Source organism: Homarus americanus, unplaced genomic scaffold (assembly GCF_018991925.1).
Source record: "Homarus americanus isolate GMGI-L3 unplaced genomic scaffold, GMGI_Hamer_2.0 scaffold57980, whole genome shotgun sequence".
NCBI classification, from domain to species: domain Eukaryota; kingdom Metazoa; phylum Arthropoda; class Malacostraca; order Decapoda; family Nephropidae; genus Homarus; species Homarus americanus.
In genome coordinates this window covers 4,767,718-4,785,517 of record NW_024716703.1, presented here as the reverse complement: position 1 = coordinate 4,785,517, position 17,800 = coordinate 4,767,718, and the positions used below count along the sequence as shown (strand labels likewise).

The window sequence follows — 17,800 nt, the reverse complement described above, 5'->3', positions numbered from 1 at the left end:
TGGAACATTCATTTATACAATGTCTAAGATAAAAACTTAATAGAAATAGAACTTTGTTTATTTACAACAATATAAAATATAATGTAACAAAATGTGTCAAAATGATGTTTCAATATTATACATACAATGTCAAATCATCAGCTATATTAGCCAATTTTTTAAGGTATTTTCTTACCTCACAATTGTGACTACAAATTTGTACATACCGATGAAAAGATATAAATAAATATATTTTCATCACATCACTTTCACAAATCAAAGTCTCTAACAGGGATTGAGGCATTCCAGTACTCTCTACTTGGTACAGTGTGGCATACTTCATATTCTAGCATCCTGAAATATGGTTGTATTATAATGTTAATTACTATAAATCAGCATGAATCTTGATTTATTTTACCTCTCAATCCTCTAAATAGCCTTAATATGCAGAGAATCTCTCTTTTACAAGAAGGAAGATGATCTATAGTTGTGTTTGTTAAGAATACAGAATATCTATAATTACATTAAAGCTAGCAATATTACAGTATATTATTTAGCAAGAACGATACAGTAGTACGGTATATGGATGGATATATGAGCAATAGGGGCTGGGTGTAAATGGGAAATGCCCAGTATGGGCCAATAGGCCCACTGCAGTTTCCTCCATTCTTATGTTCTTATGTAATACTGTACAGTACAGTGATTTCTGCTATAACGCGTGTTTTGATAACGCGAATTTGCTCTAACGCGATTTATGAATTGGGAACGATATTTGTATAACGCGAACGCTTGTTTGCTATAACGCGATTTTTGCTTACTATTTCTCCAATTTTGTGGTACAGTGGGGTATGCTATAACGATTCTAATTGGTTCTAGAACCTTGTTCGTTATAGCATTCGTTCGTTATAGGATTAATCCGTTCCAGGCCCCCAAATACAACCACTTAACACTGAAAAATATAATATAAAATTGTAAAAATTGTAAAAAAGTGCATAAAGATGCATCTAAACCCCTGAAATAAAGAATATCATTAATATTTGTAATAAAAAACAATAAATTAGAAAAAAAAAATTAAATAATGTTCGTTGTAGGAGTTTCGTTCGTTATAGCATTCTCAATTTTATAGGTAAAACCGTTCGTTATAGGAATATTCGTAGTAGAATCCGTTCGTTATAGCATACCCCACTGTATTAACTGTGAATATAGTAAAGAAGAATATCAACAAGAAGCGTTCTGGTGATAGAATTCCCGGTGATGATCGTAAAAGAAAGGATATAACACTTGAAGAGAAGCTCGATTTTATCAACCTCAAAATCACCCTTCTCCCCCATCAAGTAAAGTGTTACATTTACTGTATGATTTCATTATTAGATATGAATGTACATTTATTTAGACTGTGCTATCCTTTGTGTTAGGCTAACTACTAAATTTTTTCGATTTCGAGTAATCTGCACCTAACCCTATTTTCTCCATAAGCCCTGTTATTTCTATTACGCGATTTTCTATAACACGATATTTTACAAGAACACAATTATCGCGTTATAGCAGAACTACCTGTACTGTATGTCAAGACTAACTGTTGTTGAAGTGCATCAATACAAGATAGTGCTCCTCTTTTGGGAATATTTGACATATTCTGTGAGATTATTTTGAAATATATCATGATGTGAACAGAATAATGAATCTGTAGTTATGTACCAACATTAAACAGTTTAGAAAGCATTATCTGGCAATTAAGGAGATAATAAGTCTCTGGCAAAGGCAAAGAATGAGGAATGCACCAACAATACTTTCAAATTCACTAGAAGAGTAGTCAATGAAGTATGGATCAAGTGCTGATGTCATGAGACTACAGTGCATAGAAATAGTGGTTGTGGAATGCTCAAAGACAAACGGTATTTGTGTAAGTGTTGGGAAATAAAAGATCAGATATGAAAGGAATGACGAAGATGTGGTAGGAGTGTTGGACATATAATATCAAGCAAAATTGATGACATACATAATGGAATGAATTGTTAGAAATTCAAATTATTCAGAAGAACGTGCTGTTAAAGGAAATGAGATGTGTACAGTATTTGGTAATATGATCACATCACAAGTTGTAGATAAATTTGCAAAAGTTAAAATCTTGAGCAATAACATATTGTAAACATACCATTTTGAAAATTAATTTTAATTTCTTATTTTTCTATTTTTAATTAAAGGAAAATGTGATTTACTGTAACATCTTCAAAACAGGTATTTTGCTGGAAACATAACTTTTGAAAATATATAACTGCACAGAGTACAGTACTGTACTATAATGTGTAATTTCACAGAATCACACTGAGGACACTAAGAAAAAAGTGGTCATACATAGATAATCATGGATAATTTATTTTATTAAAATAAATTATCATGATACATCACAAGTACAGATATATAATCTCTGGAACTCACTGAAATTAAATCTGAGATTTATATTATTATTCAATATATTTTATTCTTAGCCCCTTATTTTACTCTTGATACCTTATTTGATAAAAGATTCTTGTGAAACTGAAAGCTAAATATTAACTAGAAACTCTGTGTTTTTTCGGCTTTCCTTTAAAAATTTTATCGAAAAATTTAGAAGGAGACCTTGAGTTGGCTGAAGACTCCTCAGGAATTAAGTGGGCAGTAGAACTGGTAGTGTTCATGGGACTGTTGTACGGAGAAGTCTCAGGAACATCAGGTAAGCTCTGAAAAATGGCCGTGTAGTCACTGGATTCCCCCGAGGCTGATGAGGGGCCGAGGTGTAAAACAGGCCTTGCAGACATTTCTCGTATAGGGATGGAAGGACTGCAGGGATAGCCATTTGAACCTGCAGAAGTTTTCTGATCACTTGCTTCCAGAGGATTAGTTTCACTTTCAGAGAGAGAAGACTTGCCAATCTGTAGTGTAACATAAAATTATAAGAAAAAAAAAGAAAAAGATCAACAATCCATAAAACTAACACCCATATTTGCATGACAATTATTTTCGATTTCCATTCATTGGGGCCAAATATTTCTATATTTTCAGTGATGTTAAAACTAAAGGTAATCTTCACTTATTGCAAAGGTTTCATTCTTGAAAATCCTTGCTATACACAAAACTAATTTTCCCATTTTAAAATATTTACTAAAGGGATTTGGTCCTGGCCAGGGATTTGGGGGGAACTTGGGATGATTTCCCTTACTTGAAATACAACCAAGAAGTGTGTACCGGTAACAGTACACATTCTGTTCATCCTCTCACGACCATTCATCCACCCCGCAACAACTAGCCGGCTATGGTCACTTTTACCACTTTTAAGACATCAAAACAACGAGTATTTAATAAATGTAAGAATGCATGAAAGAACTATGGGAGTTGTAGTAATGATGATTTATTGCATGCTCTCCCTCTCAGGGCCATGTATCAACTGGGTGTTTCTTGCTTGAGGTTTGAAATTATTTTTTTTACATCAGAAGAGTGAAAAAATGAAACCCGCTGCAATAATATAATATTTTGGTCATAAAGATTATACTGTACTGTGATAAACCGAAACCATAATATGCAAATTTGTGATAAACAAGGACGACCTGGAAATGCGAAACAATAATATCTAAATTCGAGGACAAAATACAAGATACATAGAGATACAGTGATATCTCCATTAGCCAGAACAATTGGTGCAGAGCACTTTCGGGAATTAAAATTTCCGGGTAACGAGACGACTCTCAAAGCCGGAAAAAATCCCTCATCTCCGGAATTTTCCGGGTAATGGAAAATTTTCTTGTTATTTCCAGAAAATGCACCCGATATTCATCTCTCAAACGCGTTAAAAAACTCCTCCATCCCCTGAATTTTCCGGGCATTGGGAAAACTTTCTCAGAATTTTCTGGAAAATGTGCCCCTTGGAAAATCATTCCCAAAACCGTAATTTTCTGGAAAATTACAACTTTCGGAACGATTTTACGAGAAAATTTAAATTCTGGCAATCGGAGAGTTCCGTGTTTGAGGGATTCCGGCTAAAGGAGATATTACCCTAAATGAACTCGAGCAAAATCCCGAAACCTACAATTACCTGACTAGAATCTTCCAAGGATGACGAACCAGACTTGCTCTTCACTTTAGCATCTGATCTCCGCAAAAACTTGGAAAAAAAATTTGGAGATTGTGAAGGCGAGGGAGTGGTAACACTTAAGGAATTAGCCGAGACCTGGGATGACGTAGAAGAGCCAGAAACTTCACGTATCCTCACTCGTGACTCACCACTTGTAATGCTGAACGTGAGAAATAGTGGGGTTGTATTAATAATAAATGAGGAAGCTTGGGCTGAGGGATAAGTACAGTACAGTACACAACGTCTCAAAAAGTCTATGAATTGACACCTTGAGTTTCCTGGACGCATGATACGTGCTTGGCACTAAATTCCAGCAAGCAATAATAATAATAATAATAATAATAATACAGTGAAACCTCTATTTAACGGACTATATGTAGAGGAAGTCCGTTATATCGAGGGTCTGTTAGATGTGAAACCTCCTTATAACGTATTATATGGAGAAAGAAGTCTGTTATATGGAGGTATGACTGCACATTAAAAATTCTTATTTAGGGTGTGTAAAGTTCATATGATCCCCAGGGTGTGTAAAGTTCATATGATCCCTAGGGTGTGTAAAGTTCATATGATCCCTAGGGTGTGTAAAGTTCATATGATCCCTAGGGTGTGTAAAGTTCATATGATCCCTAGGGTGTGTAAAGTTCATATGATCCCTAATATGTGTAATGTTCATAGGATCCTGAAACATACGAGCTAATAAAAAATCAGAAAAAACATTAGTGCTTTTGAATGAAATGTCCCCTCCATTTAATTAACTTACCTGACTCAACGTGAAATTGCGAGGATTCTAAGTTCCCCAAATTTGAGCAAAACCAATACAAAATAAATCCTCAAAAGATAATATTACTGTATTCACCATAACAAAAATCTCAAGCACACAGTAGCTTTCTTGTCATGTTACAGTGGCAAAAACTCACAAATTATCTGACCTAATGACAATATGTAACCTTTGTTTTCTTTATTGATAGTATTTGTTTTAGTCTCCTTCTAGCACTTGCTATGGCTATAAATACAGCATTAAAGCATCAAACTTTTTCTCTAAATCAAAAAAATTTCTAATGCTTTTGCCTTGACAAGAGAACAAGTGCCACTAAGCTGGATATACAGTATGCACTCATAGTAGGGCTTTCAAGATCTCTTATTTCTAAAATTTCATAATTTAACAGATAAATGGAAAGAAGGACACAGCTGTGTTTCTACTCCTTTGAAGATTCACTCTGGCTATGGTTACAGCCTCAAAACTTCTGATCAAAAGTAATTAATAGATATTAAGATACAGTAAGTCCTCAATATATGTGAGGGATACGTTCCTGAAAACCCTCACATAAACCGAACCCATTTTCAACACAATTTCAAGACAAATAAACCATAAAACAATACAATATTATTTTTAAAATAATAGATAAAGCAAGGGTATAGTACAGTGTACTCACCAACAAATGTAGATACAGTACAGTACTGTATATCACCTTGCATAGACAAAATGATGAAGGTGGTGATAGAGATTTTACATAGTGGGTAGTGTTGAAGTGACAGCTGCAGGTCATCAGGGTTGGAGTGTGATATTTTGGCTGCATTCTTAACATTTTGAATCGTGGAGTAGCAAAAGGGTGAATTTTGCTCGCATAAATTACATTCTAGGTAGGAATAGGGTCCTCGCATAGGAGTGAATTCGCACACGCTGAACTCGTATATATCGAGGACTTACTGTACAGAAATTAATATCCACAGCATCGTATCATTAACATTGACGGAGTAACTTTGTTTAAGATACATTAACAGTTGCATACTGCCGTATCAGGTGGCTCTCTTGTTACATGAACATGTGTATGAAAACCTGGGGAGTGTTATTAACCCATATTCTGAAAATTGCCAGTACTAACTAATATACAGTACTTGAATTTCATAAATTTGAAAGTTAAGTAGTTAAGTTTTTGCTTTTTTGGAAGAACACGATACTGTATTCCATAAAACGACCATTATATGTAACTATTTGTAGTACAGTACAGTACTGATATACCAGTACGGTACTTATAGAAGTCTAATTACTACTGTATGTATGTATATCTGATAAAAGATTATACAGTAATTCATCTGTACTGTATATAGAAGATAAATTTGGCATTAAAACCATTATGACCATCACTGTTTTACAACCATTTTCCACACTTGCATGGAGTTATTTCATCCTCAAATGTTCCTATACAATACACAATTCAAGTTGATGAATTAAGAGATGGATTTAAAGCATGATACACTACAGCTTATATTTTCTAAAACCACAAAATTTTGCTTAAGATCTGTATCGCTTTATGTGTTATACCATGACACTGTACATACCTGGATCCAACATGTGGCTGAAAAGTTAATGAGTCACGTAATTTTTCCCAGTAGTTCCAATATCCTTTAGCACGATAATAGTCGAGGGAGTGACAGAAACTTATTACGGCCGGCTTGACACATGGTTTGTGGAGACAGGGAATGACAATGCGTCGGCGTTGATCTGCAAATGATTAGTCAAAATATATTTGTTTATATTTGCTGATACACATCTAATGCCATCATGAATTAAAAACTTCCAATACTTTTCACATGGATATTGCTTTTGAAGAACTAATGGTACTGTATGAAGTCCGAGTAAAAAATAATTATTACATTGAAATCATGCAATCTAGACTAAATAAAAAGGATGGATATTACTTAGAATATGGTTTTATTTAACCAAGAGTAATTTTTCAAATATGTCTACAGGTAAAGAATGATAATCAAATTATAAGGAAGTAATATTCCCCAAATAAATACATACCTAACCATATCTAACACAAGCAATACTAACAGATGAACTTACCATGGTGTTTGCAGTTCTTTCATTAAAGCATGAAATAAAAGTGACTGTAACTTAGTGATAAACACTTCAATTCTATATTTCAAATCAACATAATACTGAAATACAATACAATACAATACAGTACTTTCATAATCACATAATATTTGGATGAGAATGTCAAAAGTCTTAACTGGTATCTTGTTTGATAACTATGCCTCCTGATTCACACAGTGTAATGCTATTGATGGTAAGTTTTGGAATGCTTGAAACTTACCTACACTGAGAGCATGAGCAAACAGTATGAAGAAGTTGTTAGCACTCGACGCTAAAAACTCGGGTGACAAGATGACAATGACTCTGGTACACCGCTCAATTATAAGTCTCACAATGCTGTCTGACTCAAATTGAAGACCTCCAACTAAATCTCTATCTTTTAGGCAGAGCTGAAATAATACAATAAATTAATACTAATTAGAATACACTAATAATAATGAATGTGGGATTAACTGAAATTTTATTGTACATACTGTATTGTCAAGCTCAGATTGGGCTATTTGTGAACAGGCAAACCTCAACATATGAAAGGGTTCTGTTCCTGAAAATCCATTCTTAAATAAATATTTTGTAAATCAAATTATAGTGTCCCATAGATTCCCTTCATAATTGACGAGATATGTTCCTATGGAAAAATCCCTTCCCCAAAGTGACTAAAAATGTTTTAAAATATGTAAAAAAAACATATGGTGTACACAATGATTGTTATCACTGTGTACACCAATTATAGGCCAATAATAAATGTAAAAAGTGAAGTACATGCAGTAGCACGCACACAAGTTACTGCCACTGGGTGTGAGGCTCAGCCAAGAATCAAGGGTTTAATTTGGTAGTGATTCACCCACACTAAGGCTACTGCACTATAGGCAAACACATTTTGAGATGTTTTACTTTTACTGGATTTGATTTTTGACGAGGTTGCCTAGATAAAAAATTATTTACCAGTACTTATCCTTGCTTGAACGACACTGTTACACAAAGTTTCCATGTCGGATGGCATGTTGATACTTTGACTCTTCTTAATTATTACGTTTCATATTCCAAGATATACAATACAGTACAGTACTGAACTATACTGTCAAATAACTCATCAACTTGGAAGCACTCAATTATCAGAATATATTTAGTGTCTTCAGTCATTTAAGTACTGTACAGGCATTAATGATCAGAAACAGGAATAAAAATCAAACATTACCTTGAGACCATAATCCCCTTCCAATTTCTCAACCATTTCCTGAACAAAGTCGATGTCTTCATCAGCAAACAAAACTAGTGCAGTATATTGTTGAAGTCCCAATCCCATGCTCAAGTTTCTGTGATCATCTGTTGGAGATTTTTTGGTGATTTTTTATAAATTTGTCAATTTCATAAAAATATTATGGGAATACGTACTTCATACTAAAACTTATGATTTTTATAAACTTTCAATGAAATATACTGTACATAGTGGATATGTCACAAGAGCTGTAATCACAAGTGTAATTAATATGATGATGTGCTCAGCACCACAAGCTGTCAAGAGGAGAACAAAAAAGGAATGAGAACATTAAAGGTTTCACAAACTTTCATTTCTGGAGAGAATGTAATGATTGTTCAGCATTTTCATTTGCTTGTTTAATTTAATCACTCAATTTGGGCAATTTCAAATTAGGATTGTACTTAACTAAGATGAAAATGATGAAAATTTGACAACCCTGGAATGCCTTATATTTTTCTCAATAGTAAAGAAACTGCTCATTACCTAGTGTACAGCAAAACCTAACTATTTGTCCAGTCTATACTATACCAAAAAAATAGGACCTTAAAATTCCTTTGCGGACAACCTTATATTAATTTCTAATGCAATCCTCATCATCACCGCTACTTAAACATCGAATATTCTCAAGACCAAATTCCTACAATTTACATGAATTTTTATATTAATGCATAATCAAACATTTCTGGCAGTGTTAGTACCCCCTTCTTTCCATATCTCAAAAAAGTAAAAATAGCAAAAAGTTACCATCTCTTACCAACTGTGAGAACATTGCTATCATAAGTGGCTACATCAGACACTAACTGATCCATGGGTGGAGGGAGGGCTGCCAGGGCTCCACCGCCTTGGCTCATGCACTTATCATAGTCAGCATCTGCAAATAAATATTAGTTATGAAATTTATAAATGGAACTCAAGGCGTGTTGATGAATACACAGTGATGCAACTAATATAAATAAAATTAGAGAATTCAACTTGTTAAAAATTAACTATCGGTTAGATAATACAGTACAGTGGTCCCTCGGTTAACGAGCACAATCCGTTCCAGCAGGTTGCTCGTTAACCGAAAAACTCGTTAACTGAAACCATTGTTTCAATGGGTTTTTGGGTAATTGGTTCCACCTCACCGAAAATTGCCTAAATTCAACAAAAAAGGTAGAAAAGTACACTTACTTTGAGGTGTGTATGTAGAAGGCTCCTGGACAATGATGATGGGAATTAGAATGGGGGTGGAGGAGAAGGGAGAAGAGAAGGCATTGGGGTGGAAGAGAAGTCACCCCATGGCACCATTTCACCCATAAAATTTTAGTTCTCTTGGTGTAATTCAAGATTATTTTCTTTAAATCAACACTGCACTGCATTATATATTGTCAATATGTAAAATAAATTTCAAAATGACCAATAATTTGCTTGCAAACACAGAAAAAAGCGTTGAAGAGAGTCTCGAGCAAGATGTTACCTCCACTGAAAAGAGAGAGAGACTAACGCCTGTTTGGTGTGTTAACAGGCTGGATGGCACGCCAGAAACTAGTCTCTTTGCCTTCATTTATGTTCAATAATTGTTAAAATGACTAAAAAAGTTAACATTAAACTTTTAAAATTATTGAATAGTAAACTTCTTGATATTTACAAAAATAGTAAGGAATTTAAGCCCTAAAACCGATTACTGTATTGGCGGACTAATACTACAGCTGGTGGACCGCCAAATGCAAACAAAAACATGTTGAGGTCGGCTCGTAAAAAACTCGTTAATTGAGGGATTACTGGTTAACCGAAGTTAAGAATCTTATGGAAGGTAAATCGTTAACCGAGGTGCTCGTTAACAGAGGGATCACTGTACAGTATATGTTGGTTACGTAAAAATATGATTAAATTTAATATCTAACAGCACTGTAAAACCAGAATGCTATGATACTGTACTGTATCATTTTTGCAAATTATTTCTTATTGTCAGCTGTCCTTGGTTGAACTGCCTTATTGTTTACTACTGTCATATACATGCTCTGTCTAGGTACATTGGACACTAAAGTATATACCTCCATGGTCTATGTACACTCTCACCAAAAATTTCTCGAACGCTATAAGCAGTATGCAATCTGAAAAATGAACGAAGAATTTGAAACCATTCCGAGATGACAAGCCCCATTCTGCTCATTCTCACTTCCATCGTGCCCAGGTGTTGAAGTCTTTGTTGACAGTATACACCACACACTTGCATTGTATGTACACTTGAGGAACTGTACATCTGCATTTTCTAAATACTGTAAATGACAAACTAATTGTAAACTTACAAGATGATTTTACTGAATAAATGTTATTACAGGTACTGTACTATTTTTCATCATTATTATTAGCTATTACATCAGTTTATGATTACCATATTAACATCATACAGCAGTAGCCTTTAACAAAAATGAAGCCCTCAACAAAATGAGCTATTATCTGTCATCACCATCACCCTAGAGTGAATGGGATGAGCCATCTTCATTTACAAAATTTATGTATCTGAATGTTTTTGTTGAGGGATATGTACATCCTTTTTGTAAATAGAGAAATAGCTGTAAAACTATGACTATCATATAATTTGAACTTACAGTACTTTATTTGACCTAAATCAATAGCCTGAAGAAATTTTTCTATTACCTAACTGCCATGTTGATTTCCTTATTTGTGGTCTTTGAGAATTCATTAGCCATTCCTAATAACACAATAAATTCAAAGCCCCAATATCACTTACAAATCATTTCTAAAGTGTCATCAATGACATCGAAGCGATCCATTGCCTCGAGAAAGTTCCATAACTGCTGCACCGTACCACATTTTTGGCCCCATATGTGTAAACAATGCTCAGTCGGAGATATTTTACCCCAACAGCTAATGCTGCTCACATCAAGATTTGCTTGTTCTGCTACACCTCTCCAGTCCCTGAGAACACAAAGCACATCTTATTATAGAACAAGTTTTTAAATCCTCATTCTACCTTACACTTGATGACCCGATATACTGTACGTATACTGTATTCCCCAAGCACTTTAAGTGTCTTGTACAACCTTACACAGTGACACACATTTGTAATATTATTATAAATTGAACCTTTTCTATCCTTCCAACCAGTTTCTTCTCCCTTATACAGGTGAGCCCCAATAACCGACATCCTATTGACCGCTGATTCGCGTAACAGAAGATTACATACAGGGAAAATATCCCCTAAACACCCCAGTGATAGTTCCTCTTGTGCTGGGCAATTTGATGTGAGGTGATAAGGTGTAATAAGGCATAATAAGAGTGGTGATGGACCAACAAAAAGTGGTAGACTTGAATTTGCTAGCCTAGACCATCTCTACCATCCTCAATTTATGCTTTACATTGCTTATTTAAGGCTTCTTATACTGTACTTGCTTTATATGTCTGCTTTATTTTTATTTTATTTTTTATTTTTTTGATTGACAGTGTGCAGTAGAGAAATATCAAGAGTTGATGGGAGCTTTCGGAGGGTGGCCAGTTCCTGACCCCCTGAATTTGTTATGTTCTTATGGGATTAATTGCTTTGATAACCGCCGATTCTCTAACCAACGACTTTTCCCGGTCCCTATAGAAGTCAGTTATTGGGGTGCACCTGTGTATAGTAAAAATAACTTGTCTCACATATTGTATCCCCAAACTGCATCTTCTCATGCTTCTCTCCTGCAAATAATTCTCTTGCAAACAAAGTTGCTCCTTTTTCACCTCGTATAACATCATGGTTGGTTTGTAAATTAATTGCATTTATGGTGCAAATGGGATGATGTTCGACGCCTAAGACATTATCCTAAAATTAATTATTCTCTTCACCTGATATGTTTACTAATCCTCACTGAAAAAAGTAAATCAGTAAGATAGAACTGTGATGCAAAATGAACAATAAACAATATACATATACAGTATTAACAGTACACTACAACATCAAGCAAGGGATACCAGGGAGATGTCTGGGACATTTTAGTGGATAATGTACAAGTGAGCTAAGCATACTGAGGTATTGTTGAAATACAAGATAATTAATATTTTTCTGTATGTTCATGATTATCTTACCATTCAATTAGTAATGCTATTATTTTTATTTATTTCATTATCATTATTATATTTTCTTTTCTTATTGTTAAAAATGGTTTATTTGGAACAATTTATTAGCCCCTGTCGCCCCACCCACATTGGTATATCTATGGAACTTAGCATACAGGTAACAGGCCTGGACTAAAGAACACACAATGAAAGTCTCAACATACCTATGTACTCCTTGGGCTGCCAACAGTACTTTCCGTGAGTCAAGTCTTGTTGCCATATGCTGTCGCGTTACAAAACTAAGGAGTCTTATCGGACCCTCAGCCACTTCCTTTCGGCGCAAAGGCATGTCAACTTCACAAAGTACCTGAAAATAATTACAGGTACTATATATAAATTTCACAATACAGAGAGGAGCAAACCACATTCATATTTTGAGAACTGTACTGTACTGTTAGAGACAGTGTAGATACAGCACACTGTATCCTAAGCCTTCGTTACACAAGAAGGCAGCATGGCCGGTACTGCACTCAACCTCATTCACTTCCTTAAGTTATAAACTTAGGTATCCATTTACAGCTGGGTGAACTGGGGGTATCCTCCTATTAACGGTAGGGTTGAATTCCTGAAGCCCTTATCATAAATTGAATTAATATAAATCGGGAGCCTTTTAACATGGGTTTTCAATGGGATATGTTCTTGGCCTGTCCGACGCAGACATGTAACACAGAAAAAACTATCCTATACTAATTAATAATAACAAGCCTCATCATCATTACATGTCCCCTTGGCTTTCCCTGAGGCAGGAGAGTCAATAGGACACTTGCTAGCCATTTTCAAAGTTACAGAGATACTGATCACTTCACAGTCACCAAAACAGAACATAATATAAATGAACATGTTTTCCAGCAACCAGTTACCACTGATAATACTTTATCATAAATAACACAAACGAACCAGTCAAATCTAACTATCCTAACATAACTACCTATCCAAGGACAGAAGTACATTATTTAAGGTTAGATTAGGTAGGTTGGTTAGGGTGTTATTTTATGGACAGTTTGGATGAAAACATTTGCTGGGAAGATTACATAACATCAGGATCTCTTCCCTGGTGAGCACATCAAATGTTTACCCTAAACAAGGCAGTGATGATGTCTGTGCCGAATTTCATCGTAAGGATGACTATAGAAGAAGAAAAAAGTAGGAAATTTGCAATACCTCCACCTACTTCTTTCTATTCATGAGGTATGAAATAAGTTTTCTTCTGTAAAAACCTCCCTGTAAAGATGCCCTCCCATGAGTCTGATGTCTAAAGTATTACCCACCCCCTTCTCTCTCTCTCTCTTTAACAGCAACTTGATGAAATTTTTTCATGGAATATAAAAGCTCTCTTCCCTTGAGAAACATACCAAGAATGAAAGAGGAATGGGTTTAGCATTATTTCACTTTAATCGTGCAAATTGACAGAGAAAGAGGGTATACACAACTTTGCTCTTTTTGCAGAAAGGAATTTTATTTTATTTAAGAAGAATAAAATAGGAATAACAGTAGTATTTTAGGTGGAAAAGATTTACTTTCTGATAACATGGGAATCTTAGGAATTTTATCTTTGCAATCAATATATTAGGCAATTCTAAGACATATCCTTTGCAAAAGATCTAAAAATTACCTAACCTCCTAACTGGGGCAGCATATATAAGTCGCTTGTGAGGGGAACATCATAAAAGAAAGGTGCCTTGGAATTGTCAAAACTATTGACAGCAAACATAAAATTTCTAAGATTCCAGTGTTGTTCAAAAGTAAAACACAGTAATATCTTTTATGTTAGTTAGGTTAGGTGTGGTAGATTAGTTTTCTTCATTTTCTGAATTATAAATTAAGAGAATATAGCAATGGAAAAGTAAACAGTGGATGGAGGAACCTCCTCTGCAGATAAAAGTGTAAAATACTCAGGAAATTAAATAACCCAAAACTCTTTCTCCCTACATTTTTTGTCTCTTTCTCAAGATAAGAAGACTATTACCCCTTGTGGAATAGCTTTGTTAAGCTGGTGCTATTGCCAGACCACTCTCATCAAGTACTACCCCAAAAACTGACGTCCCATAACAATAGCTTGATTGGTGCCAATATCATCGAGGAAAAACACTCGGTGAAGGACCTGGGGGTGTGGATGAGCAATAATCTAATCTTCTGTGAGCACGTCAACAAAGTCGTGAGAACAGCCACACAAATTTCAAGGTGGATCCTCTGTACCTTCTTGTCTAGAGAGCCTGAACACCTGCTACCACTGTGGAAGTCTCTGGTTGTCTCTAAACTTGAATGTCTGCTAGCTGTGGTCACCCTACATGATAAAGGACATACAAGACCTCGAACAATTACGAAAGACATTCGCAAGGAAGATATGGAGGGAGCCAATGGGTTATTGGAGCAAACTGAAGAGGCTAAAGCTGTACTCCTAGCAAAGGAAGAGATACTACTGCATCATCTATACCTGGAAGATCCTTAAAAAGAAAGTGCCTAACCTCTTGGAAGATAGCAGTCTAGGCCAAGGTCAACCCAGGTTTGGCAGGACATGAGGAGAGCTCTCGAGCTTTCAGCTTGGTCACCCAACGTTTGAAGACAATGTAAACGGAAAGTATCCTGAATATTGGTCCCAAGCTATTCAACTGCATACCAAGACACATCCGCAATACTACAAGATGCAGCATTGACACCTTTAAGAAGAGGCTGGACAAGTTCCTTGTGGGAATACCAGAATGAGCCCCCTATTTCACACAACTCATCATCAAGACATACCGAGTCAAACTCGATCATCGACCAAACCAGATGCTCGGAGATCGAGAAGAGATGTGGAAACGGTGGACTCTCTAAGTTGACCGTGGTGGTGACCATCAGAACTTCCGACAAGACAAGGTGATACCTACTTCCTTAACCTTTGCTCTCTTTGTTATGATTAATAGCAACAATACATTGGTGCAAGAATCTCATCAAACTGTAAGCATACTATATGTCCTTGTTAGAAAGTACAGTATTGTTTTACTGGGGTGTCGAGAAAACAAAATCTTGCTACTATTACTCCACTTTCTCGAAAATTCTGCTTTTTTTGCACGAAGTTCCCAATCACTGCCTTAGTCAAGTAAGTATGTACATCACATCGTTTTATGAAAAAAGCTTTATCGCCGTTTCCATACAGTATATCAACACCGTGAATAAGATACACACACACACACACACCTGTTGCTTGCTGCAGGTGAAGGGGTTGTCTTATGTTGTTTACGTCTGTCAGCTGACTGGGTTGAGAACACACTTTCTGTCCGTTCACAAGTAACATTTTCTTTCGCTGATAATTCTTGGACACATCAGTGTTTTTATTGTATTGTTGAAAACTCTTTAATCATCTTTCTTCGTAATTATTAAAACTAATTTTGTGGCTGTCTGACTCATTATGTCCACACTGTGATAATGGCGCAGCAATTTAAAACGCGCATAACTTCACGAGTGTCAAGTGTTAGAACCTTGCCCGGGACACAGGTGAGAAGGCTGTTATCTAGTGTGACCCTAACACTTATCACACGTTTTTCGGTACCAACTGACATGGTTTAAGAACAACTAACATCTCAAATTTACTAATAACTCAATACTCAAAATAATTGGCCCATGGCCATATTTATTTTTTTTTTCTTTTATCCTCTTGGCCACTGATGGGCTTGTTAACTGCTCGGGCGGTCGATCGCGTCTCTGTTACTCATTGTTGGCAAGTACTGTCCTGGGCATGCACTGACTCCTGAATGTATCCACCTACTCCATTGTTGGTCAAGTCTGGTCTTGAAAGGGTTAATGCTTGGTGTCGGTGCCGTCACAACATTTTCTGACACGTTGTTCCTAGAGTTCACAATTCTCACTCCGAAAAAGTTTGCCTTCACAGTTTTCTGGACTTTTGGGTTTTTCAACCTCGAGCTGTGACCCGTTGTGGGGCCGGCGTCCGCCAGCTCCAGGTGTGGACTCTTGACTGAGTAGTGCCAAGGCCACCTAGGTGGTAGTGCCCTCTGTTTATACACTTCATTTAGGTCACCCCTTGCCCATCTGTAGTATAAGCTAGGTAGTTGCATGCGCTCTAATCTTGATGACGTATATGATCACAGTTATGACCAAGGAATATTATATTCCTTGGTCAGACCCAATAGAGAATCAAATCCTAATAGCAGTAGTGAGAGGCAAGAAGTAGTTAACAATCATTTGGACTACCTTGGAGTAGTTTCGGTGCACCAAGGGCTGTTTTAGTTCTTAGTTTAATCAGTTACCTTTTTGTACCTACTTGTCTTGCTCAGTTTTAATTAATTCTGGTTAAAGCACTAGGGTTGATGATGATAATGATAATAACTGGAAGGATCACCGTGGTGAAATCTAATTACTGTTAGTCGTGGCTTTTTGGAATATGTCGCCACCAGCGTCTTGCAGTCTCTTGACATGCTGAGTTGGGATGCGTCAATATATAACTTCGTGACTATATTCTCCTCGTGTATCATAACTTCATAGGAGATTTTGATATATGTTGATGTTTCACATTGTACATCAAAACACTGCTAATTTCACAACATAATTTGTGTGTAGCTCAAGGATTTGATCATAATTTTCAGCATTTCGGAGACGTCCAGATCTCTTGATCCTTTTACTTGAAAATTTCTACATAACTTTACTTGTTTCAAGTTATTGGACGCCATAATAAATATACCCACTAACTTTAATGTAAATATTAACACAGAAGGACCTATGAATACATGTTTTGATTATATAATAATATGGCTGACTAATTGGACAGTTCTATTATGTTGCTGATCTCAACGATACATGACATCCTCACATTCAAGAATTCAATACATAATGATAAGCCAACTTATTAAAATAACACGTTTTTCTGTAAACATGAGCCATAACGCCTCCCCCCCCCCCTTGGGCAAAGGCTATACAGTATACGAAAGCGATTATCCCTACCATTATAAATGATGTGCGGTCTTAATCGACTACACCTCCCTCTATTGAGGTGGCTCATCACTGTACGGATCATCATTTTAACTGTTGGTAACGCGTAAAATTTTCTTATGAAATATGCTTAAGGTATGTTAATATAACCAATTTTATATTTTCTCCATATAATACACATAAAATGTATAAATTAGTCGTTCACCTTGCTACTTTATAATAAGTTACTGGAAGACGTGTTACTCCCTTTAAGTTTTATTCATGTTTAGAAACATATTTTTGCATATTTTGTGTGTCATATAAATACCCTATTTCATGTATTCATTAAAGTCAACTGAATGCCAACTCATTTTCTATGCTTTAGAATATAAAATATCACATTGTTTGTTTTTTTAGAATCATAAGTAACAGTCAGTATTTTGGGGGTGAAGGATATACATGAATAGTTTTATGGTTTATTTTCCCCCAAAAATATATAAATGTGGATCATAAAATAACATATTTATTATCAATGTTTGATATTTGACAGACTGTACATATTATAATACAAACC

General features: G+C 35.6%; 1 protein-coding gene across 1 annotated transcript; it reads right to left on the bottom strand.

The window, feature by feature from the left end:
• Positions 1-1,426: 1,426 nt before the first annotated feature.
• Positions 1,427-16,165, bottom strand: LOC121858262 (myeloid differentiation primary response protein MyD88-like). Its single transcript, XM_042354569.1, has 9 exons — positions 15,502-16,165; positions 12,489-12,631; positions 10,961-11,148; positions 8,981-9,097; positions 8,164-8,291; positions 7,189-7,357; positions 6,428-6,590; positions 4,049-4,247; positions 1,427-2,891 (listed from the first exon to the last, which is right to left on the bottom strand). Exons 2-9 carry the CDS (start codon positions 12,611-12,613, stop codon positions 2,532-2,534), a joined length of 1,449 nt encoding a protein of 482 aa, XP_042210503.1. The 5' UTR covers positions 12,614-12,631; positions 15,502-16,165; the 3' UTR covers positions 1,427-2,531.
• Between the last annotated feature and the right edge of the window lie 1,635 nt (positions 16,166-17,800).